This window comes from Oncorhynchus gorbuscha, linkage group LG04, assembly GCF_021184085.1.
Source record: "Oncorhynchus gorbuscha isolate QuinsamMale2020 ecotype Even-year linkage group LG04, OgorEven_v1.0, whole genome shotgun sequence".
In the NCBI taxonomy this organism is placed as follows: Eukaryota; Metazoa; Chordata; class Actinopteri; order Salmoniformes; family Salmonidae; genus Oncorhynchus; species Oncorhynchus gorbuscha.
In genome coordinates this window covers 7,186,799-7,196,030 of record NC_060176.1, presented here as the reverse complement: position 1 = coordinate 7,196,030, position 9,232 = coordinate 7,186,799, and the positions used below count along the sequence as shown (strand labels likewise).

The 9,232-nt window shown below is 41.9% G+C and overlaps 1 protein-coding gene across 1 annotated transcript in view; it reads right to left on the bottom strand.

Annotated features, from left to right (window-relative positions):
* Positions 1 to 451: 451 nt before the first annotated feature.
* Positions 452 to 9,232, bottom strand: part of tox3 (TOX high mobility group box family member 3) — a 62,080-nt gene continuing 53,299 nt past the window's right edge. Inside the window, exons 4-7 of the mRNA XM_046345646.1 lie at positions 5,871 to 6,131; positions 5,181 to 5,411; positions 4,441 to 4,521; positions 452 to 2,672 (exon numbers count right to left, since the gene is read on the bottom strand). Of these exons, the coding sequence (XP_046201602.1) occupies positions 1,803 to 2,672; positions 4,441 to 4,521; positions 5,181 to 5,411; positions 5,871 to 6,131 (1,443 nt within the window). The 3' untranslated portion in view covers positions 452 to 1,802. The remainder of the gene's footprint in view (positions 2,673 to 4,440; positions 4,522 to 5,180; positions 5,412 to 5,870; positions 6,132 to 9,232) is intronic.

The window sequence follows — 9,232 nt, the reverse complement described above, 5'->3', positions numbered from 1 at the left end:
TGGTACGAAACGGTTAGTTCCTGGTGAAGAAAGAGTCAGAATCCAAAACATTTGTCAGTGAGAATGAGGACTGTTATTGAGACAAGCACCAGTTACATGCTGACTCTTTCCAGTCTCAACACTGTTTGTTTGACACAGTTACAATGGTTGGTACTCCATGTTGAAATCATGTTGAAATCACACATTTTTCAATATCTAACAATAAGGAGACGTCATACAAAATTATGTCTCTGGTTGTGTTTTCATTTAAGCTCAAATGTTAAATTAAATGTCCTATTACCAGCTGAAAAACAAGTAGGATATTCATACTGAAATGTATTTATTCTATGCACAGTTTTCAAAAATCAGTTGGATTTTTATCTGTAAGCAAAATACAAACAAATGAATTGTTGCTATTATAACTCAAAGTATAAAAGAGCAGAAATGCACTACGTGATATATAGCAATCGGGTCATTTTACCAATGTTTTAATTACAGCCTCACATATTAAAACTTTACAACAGGTGATATGAAAAATGTACAACGCTTCTCTTTTCATCATGGATATATCACTTCATCTGGCAAGAAAATACCCTCATTGCCTTTTCAATTGGCTCTGACAGTGCAACAAAGTGTCTGCTACTTCTTCTGTTTACTTTTGATAAGTTTTGTAGTATCAAGGAGTACGTAGTGTAAAAATACATCAATCAATCATGAAACCATCAACCTTGATCGTGGAATTTTTCATTTACCATAAAATATCCCCTTTATCACACCAAATAAAAACATAATTTAATTGGTAAACATCTGAGGTAAAAACAAATACATAAAAGGAGGATTTTTTTGGAGTGCCAGTTTTACACACACTTTTTGAACAAATTGGTATTTTAGTGGAAAGAGGAGGTCCCCAACTCTACAAAACACTTACAGCAGGTTACATTTACAGTTTGATGACATAGGGTGACATAAATGATCTTATGGCAGTTTATGTCTCTCAGTCTGTCCATTCCTCCATTCCTCCATCCAGCAACCCCCACAATCACCCATCCCCAAGACATTTTTCAGTTCCCTTTTTCCTTAAGATATTGTCTCTTGCCTTCATGCCATAGGATGAATGCGCTCAAATATCACATTGGCCTGAAATGCATGATGGTTTAATGGAGAATTTCCCTTAGGCAATTTGTTAAACAGTTACATCTGCAGGAATGTAGGGCAAGAGAAAATGGGAAAAATGTAGAAAGTCTCATGATATAATGTCCAGTGTGGAAACAAGTTTAATGTGTGGATTACTGGTCTCCAGTATTGTACCTGTAAGTCATTCAGTTCAGGTGTTCTTCTCTGGGAGAGGTTAGAGCTACAAAAAAATGCCTGTTGAAATCCATTCAATGTGTCCAGTAGTTGAGCTGAACGGACAACTTTGACCTCATAAATAAAGCTCTATCGTTAAATAAAAACAGGGCATTCCTTCCCCTGTGTGAGTCAGGTATACCAGTTTTTTCACAAATGTGCCCAAAGTCAGTTTTGAATTGACTATTGAGCGGAGAAGGACAAGAAAACAAACAATAAACAATCAATGGGCATTTGCCTACCGACTTTTCCTCATCGCGCAGCCTATTTTATAGACAAAATCCAGCTAAGGTATCTGCCCCTTTACATGTCTACGTAGGTATTCATATCCGTCTATAACAATGGACAAGTTCTTTGTAAAACATTCTAATTCTTACACACTTCTTAAGTGTAACTTAGAAAAGCAATGTGGAAATTATGCTTTTATTTCTATTCCTCTTCTTTGAGATAAGATAGATATCTTCCATTCATTTGGCTCAGTAGATGGAGACCTGGGACAGAACCTGGGCGTGGGCCTGGATCTGGGAGGGGTGTGGCTGCTGGGGGGCGGGTTGGGGACTGCCCATGGAGGCGGAGCCCCCCACTGATTGAGGCGTGCTGGGTGAGTGCTGTGGTGGGGAACACTGGGACTGGTGCTGTTGCTGCTGTTGTTGGAGATGCTGCTGCATCTGCTGCTGGTGGAGCTGCTGCATCTGCATCTGGTGGAGTTGCAGCTGCTGTTGTTGCATGTCATGCCTCTGCTGCTGATGCTGATGCTGCTGCTGCTGCTGTTGTTGTTGTTGCTGTTGCTGCTGCTGTTGCTGGATGTTGTGTTGCTGCAACTGCTGCTGGAGGTGGTGCTGGAAATGCTGATGCTGCATCTGCTGCTGGATCTGCTGGTGGTGCATCTGCTGCTGCTGCATCTGGTGGTGCTGCAGGTGTTGCTGCATCTGCTGCTGCTGTGTCTGCTGCTGCTGCAGCTGCTGCATGTGCCCCCCCACGCCACCCTGCATGGTAGGGCTCATCTGGGACACGGCCGTGGGCTGGGCCCCGGCCACCATGGCCCCTCCTCCACCACCTCCACCCATCTGGTTCAGCAGCTGAGATGGCACACCGTTGGTCATGTTCTGGTGCTGCACCGTCACCGAGGTCACAATCTGGTTGCCCCCCATCCTCATCTGCAGCGGCTTGGGGGCGATGGCCCGTGGCATGCCGTTCTGGAGAGCCTGGGCCATGGAGGACATAGAGGACATGGACGGGTGCTGGGAGAGTGGCGAAGGCAGCATCAGACCTGGGGACAGGCTGGTGGAGGCCAGGGTCTGCTGGACTGAACGGATGGTCTGAGCCTCTGCTGATTCCTGGGCAGCCTGGAAGCGAAACAACAGCATGTTAGATACATACTAGGAATGGACACTAGACTTACTCACTAAACAAATATGTTTATTTCGACAATAGCCTGAGGTAACAACGTAAAGCTATAAAGACTCTTACTTTTCTAAGATTGTAATCTTGAAAAGATTCAGGATGTTGATGCAGTTCGTGCAGGAAGATTTGAATATCTACAGTTGAAGTCGGAAGTTTACATACACCTTAGCCAAATACATTTAAACTCAGTTTTTCACAATTCAATCCTAGTAAAAATTCCCTGTCTTAGGTCAATTAGGATCACCACTTTATTTTAAGAATGTCCGATGTCAGAATAATAGTAGAGAGAATTATTTATTTCAGCTTTTATTTATTTCATCACATTCCCAGTGGGTAAGAAATGTACATACACTCAATTAGTATTTGGTAGCATTGCCTTTAAGTTGTTTAACTTGGGTCAAACGTTTCAGGTAGCCTTCCACAAGCTTCCCACAATAAGTTAGGTGAATTTTGACCCATTCCTCCTGACATAGCTGGTTTAACTGAGTCAGGTTTGTAGTCCTCCTTGCTCGTACATGCTTTTTCAGTTATGCCCACACATTTTCTATAGAATTGTGGTCAGGGCATCTTTGCCACTACTTTGGAAGTATGCTTTGGGTCATTGTCCATTTGGAAGAGCCATTTGCGACCAAGCTTTAACCTCCTGACTGATGTCTGGAGATAATTTTCATTTCTCATGATGCCATCTATTTTGTGAAGTGCACCAGTCCCTCCTGCAGCAAAGCACCCCCACAACATGATGCTGCCACCCCATGCTTCACAGTTGGGATGGTGTTCTTCGCCTTGCAAGCATTCCCCTTTTTCCTCCAAACATAACGATGGTCATTGTGGTCAAACAGTTCTATTTTTTGTTTCATCAGACCAGAGGACATTTCTCCAAAAAATATGATCTTTGTCCCCATGTGCAGTTGCAAACCGTAGTCTGTCTTTTTAATGGCGTTTTTTTGAGCAGTGGCTTCTTCTTTTCTGAGCGGCCTTTCTGGTTATGTCGATATAGGACTTGGTTTACTGTGGACATAGATACTTTTGTACCTGTTTCTTCCAGCATCTTCACAAGGTCCTTTGATGTTGTTCTGGGATTGATTTGCACTTTTCGCACCAAAGTACGTTTATCTCTAGGAGACAGAACGCGTCTCCTTCCTGAGCGGTATGATGGCTGCGTGGTCCCATGGTGTTCATACGTGCGTACTATTGTTTGTACAGATGAATGTGGTACCTTCAGGCATTTGGAAATTGCTGAGTTCTGACCCCCTGGAATTGTAATACAGTGAATTATAAGTGAAAAAATCTGTCTGTAAACAATTGTTGGAAAAATGACTTGTGTCATGCACAAAGTAGATGTCCTGACCGACTTGCCAAAACTATAGTTTGTTAACAAGAAATATGTGGAGTGGTTGAAAAACAAGTTTTAATGACTCCAACCTAAGTGTATGTAAACCTCCGACTTCAACTGTAAGTTTACTACTTATCACAATGAAATTCAAATCAAATCAATGTTTATTTGTCACATGCACAGGATACTGCATGTATAAATGGTACAGTGAAATGCAGCCTTGCAAGTGCTCCTCAACAATGCAGTAGAAATATCAATAATAATCAAGTCAAATCAAAAATATAACAGTCAGAAAGTCAGAAATAAAAGTAGGAGTATTGTGCTTCTTTCCAGCAGTTCACACTTCTGTTGGCTGAAAAGTGAAAGCAGTGGCTCACCTTTGAAACCAGGCTGGCGCGGTAGGCAGCGAGGGCTTTTAAATATTCCTTTTTAGCAGCCTCTGTTTTGCTTTTATAGCCCTGTTATGACAAGACGGACAGGAGTGAACGACAGATGACAAACAAAAGATCACTCTGTAAAGAGATACAACATCTAAATGCAGGCATAGGCAGCACAATATAACTGACTAAACAGCCTTCTACTTTTGATGTCTATATTCATCGATTTATTTCTGTAGCTCTCCACATATTGATTGGGAAAAGAGTGGGCGGGAGAAATTATACAATCTGACTTCATGCATCCCCTTAGAGCAATTACTGCTAATTACTGATCATCATGCATTTGCTTCTCAATCAGATATAAAAGTCAAGGGTCCAGTATTCACAAAGAATCTCAGAATAGAAGTGCTCATTCAGGATCTGGTAAGTCTCCCCTGTCCTGTTCATATATAATCGTATTCAGTATGATCTAAAAGGCTAAACTGATTCTACATCAACACTCCTAGTCTGAGATGCTATGGCTGCGTTTACACAGGTAGCCCAATTCAGATTAGTTTTTTATTCCACTAATTGGTCTTTTGACCAATCACATCAGATCGTTTTCAGATTGGTCAAAAGACCAATTGGTGAGAAAAAAAATCTGAATTGGGCTGCCTGTGTAAACACAGCCTTTGTGAATGCAGACCCAGTGGTGTAAATGTCATAGTGTAGGATTGCTCTGACAGATAATGATGGATTACCTGCTTCTGTTCCTCTCCCAAGCCATCCCACATGGAGGCCACTATCTTGGAAACCTCTCCGAAGGTGGCGTTGGGGTTTTGACCCTTAATGGCGGCCTGTGTGTCTCTGAAGAACAGGGCGTAGGCTGAAACTGGCTTCTGGGGCTCGTTGGGGTCCTTCTTCTTCTTCTTCTTGGGGGTCTTGGGCTTCTTCCCAGCATCTGGTGCTGGGCGCTTCTCTCCCGCCATTACCTGTTACAAGAAGAGTGATCTGGTTTAGACAGATTAATGCAATTCAATGGTGACATGTTGTAGTGCCAAAGGAATTTTATTTTGTTAAACTAGGCAAGTCAGTTAAGAATAAATTCTTATTTACAATGACGGCCTACCCCTGCCAAAACTGGACGACGCTGGGCCAATTGTGCGCCGCCCTATGGGACTCCCAATCACGGCCGGATGTGATGCAGCCTGGATTTAAGCAAGGGACTGCAGTGACGCCGCTTGCACTGAGATGCTGCACCACTCAGGAGCCCAAATGTGGATGTAACACTTTACTAACACAACCACCCTCAACAAATGTATATGAATATCAAGCATTCACTGTGCTATTCAATCAAGTCTATTTCACACTAAAGTGAGCACAATCTTAGTGTAGCCTTCTTTAAAATGTGTTTTTATTTAAGGCCCTTTCATAGAGTTTTCCTCACTCACCCTATTGTCCTGGTCTTGGTCGTCCTCGTTGATAGAGCTGGAGGGTGAGGGCGTGGCTGACTTGCTGGTTGGTGGTGAGGGCGAAGTATGGGGGATTTTGGGTCCTGTCATGTTCAGGCCCAGCTGGGCGCTGAGCTGGGACTGGTTGATGGTGGTCAGCTGGTTCCGGGACATCATACCATGGGGGTTGTTCATGCTGATGATGGATCTCATGACCATGGCGGGGTTAGGGGGGTACTGGCGGAGTTGGCCCTGCATGTTCTGAATCAGAGGAGAAAGAGAGGGAAAAGTCAGTAAATATGACTTTTAAGAGACTGTACTGTATCTGTAGCCTGGTACCATATCTGTTTGTGCTATATAGCCATTTGTTTGGCTTCACAACCAAGTAGGACTTGGCTATACAGCACAAACAGATATTGGACCAGAGCATAGCAGTAAAATAATCTGGTCATCACATTCTTCCAGACTGTCACATGGCCACAATGCATCACGTAACATAACACATGGTCCTGGGTCTTTCACTTCTCCCATTATCAACTTTGATGAATTATCTTGAAACCTGAGTCGCCAGTTTGATCTGCCATTAATAGATGGCTTCACAGCTCAATTGATACGGTTCACAAAAGTCTATTGTATGGAAATCTGTGGCACAGCTTTGACTGCTCAGATCCTGGTGTATAATGGACTGAGTTAGTACCCTTGAGATGGTTAGGCTACATAACCTCAAATGCCAGGACAAAAACATGTGTATGCACAATGACTACCTCAAAGATATTTTGGATTTAATGCCCATGCAACAAATAAAAATGCTATACATTTCTGTGAAGTCTGACATTTTGAAGGTTATAAATTTCCCCTGGCTGGCAGATGGGGGCACAAAATGATACCTCCTCCAGTATGTTTCGAAATTAAATGCTATCTGCTGGCAGGTTTCATAGATCATACTTTAACTGCCAAAGAGTGAAAAAGTATTTCTATATAATCAACTCTATAAATCAACTGGCTGAAAGATACGATTGGCATGTCATGGGCATTTTTCTTCCTCTTTTTACCGTTGTGGGTATATCATACCATCTTCACATTTTCTAATATATTTTCCAGATTAAACATTATGGCTTTCAAAAGCTCTTTGTGTAAAGAGAGAGGAAGAGGTAGGTGTTTGCATTGATTGCACAGAGGATGGAATTACATGGCCTGCCATTCTCTCAGAGGGGAGAATGATCAGCGGTTCAGGGAATAGTGAACATAACCGAACACAACAAACATGTGATTTGTTAGGGAGGTGTGTGTGTGTGTGTGTGTGTGTGTGTGTGTGTGTGTGTGTGTGTGTGTGTGTGTGTGTGTGTGTGTGTGTGTGTGTGTGTGTGTGTGTGTGTGTGTGTGTGTGTGTGTGTGTGTGTGTGTGTGTGTGTGCGTGCGTGCGTGCGTGCGTGCGTGTGTGTTCGTGTGTGTTCGTGTGTGTGTGTGTTCGTGTGTTCTCCCTGAGTAACATCCATCTGGTATTCAGCAGCAGCACAAACTCCATCTCTCCCAACATCAACACATTATATACCCACACACCTTGCTTTATTGAGAGAACCTTACGAACCCTGTCTTCAAAACAATATTCAAACACCTTCTCAGAACAGAAACATATTGAATTTACAATCCATTTGTCTCCCATCTTTCTCATATGTCATGTCTACTACTTATCATAAAACAGTACAGTACAATATTTACGTAGAAATACTCCACCAGTGACGGAATAGAATACAATTTATATACATATTTTTTCTGATGATGCAAACATGCCAACCATTCAATTCTCTCTTTGAATAAATAGTGAAATAAATCATGCCAACCATTCAATTCGCTCTTTGAATAAATGGTGAAATAACTTTGAGCAATGGGATAGCGATGTAATGTTGACTTACATATCTTCAGTCTGAAACCGTTCCACTTAATGTGTAAGTCTCATTGTCACCTCCAGTCGTGAGCTACAGTAAGTGAGTGCTCTCAGAGTGACTCTCTGCTCATTGAGAGCATCACAGATGAAACACACTGAGCTCTTTAGCCATGACTATCTTTGTAACAACATTTCAACACTTCAACACAATATCACAATGATGCAATATCACTTAGAGCAATGACACATCCTGCCATTTGTGTCAAATGCTGAGTTTTCTTCATAACAGCTACGGTCATAGCATTCAAAAATGGTTTGCCTTTCAAAATGTATCTTGTGTTTGCTGGCTTTAGTGATAGCTGGCCTTGTAAATGGGTTTGTGGTGAAATAGCTTACACTAGTGTTACAATAATATCGCATAACCCAGCTTGCTAAAAAGACTATAGTTGCATAATATTATAAACTGGGCTGGTGGCTATAAATATATCTACGGCTCTTTACAGCTCACAACTATTTACCTAAAAGAGTGAGTGATTCACGTAATCTATATGAAAAAACTATATATTTGCTATGTAACTTCAGTGTTAAAAAATGACCATGTATGTAAAATGTGTGTAACATATATGCTGTATGTAACAGAAAAGCTGTACAAACAAAGTTTGAAGAGGAGTGAGTGATTATAGAGTAGGCAAACTTACCCTAGCTTAGGCCTAATGTTAACACATCTATATTAACCATGCTATCAAAACACCCCTGGATAATACTAGTCCCTGAGAAAGGATATCATCATTTCCAGCTACAGTGGCTGTGATTGTAATGTGTGAATCTGCAACAAGTCTGTTAATTTATGTCGTTCTGTCCTCTCATTTGCATTTTAATTGGAATATTATCTGCATCCCAAATGGCACCCTATTCTTTATATAGTGTATACTTTTAACCAGGGCACAAAGTGCACTATGTAGGGAATAGGGTGCCTTTGGGATGCAGATATTGTCTGCAGTCACAGCAGACATCTAAGAAGATAGCTTGATAGTCATCATAAATCTGTAAATAAGTCCTTATCTCAAATGCACAGTGGCCAGATGTGACAAGCCAACCCCTTCTCTTCTCTCCCCTATCAGGCTCCATCCAACTAGTGTGTGTGTGTGTGTGTGTGTGTGTGTGTGTGTGTGTGTGTGTGTGTGTGTGTGTGTGTGTGTGTGTGTGTGTGTGTGTGTGTGTGTGTGTGTGTGTGTGTGTGTGTGTGTGTGTGTGTGTGTGTGTGTGTGTGTGTGTGTGTACATGTGTATCAAACACAAGTAAAGCCAGAGTCTATGCAATCTACTCTCCAATCAATCAATCAGTCTCTCAACATCTATGCCTTTTAAAAAACCTCAAGCTCAAGGAGCCAGCAGCAAAATGATACACAGCAAGTTATGTGTACCTGTCAAGCTGTCACAAGCATATTGGCTTGTTTGATATAAGGTTGTTGGCTTTG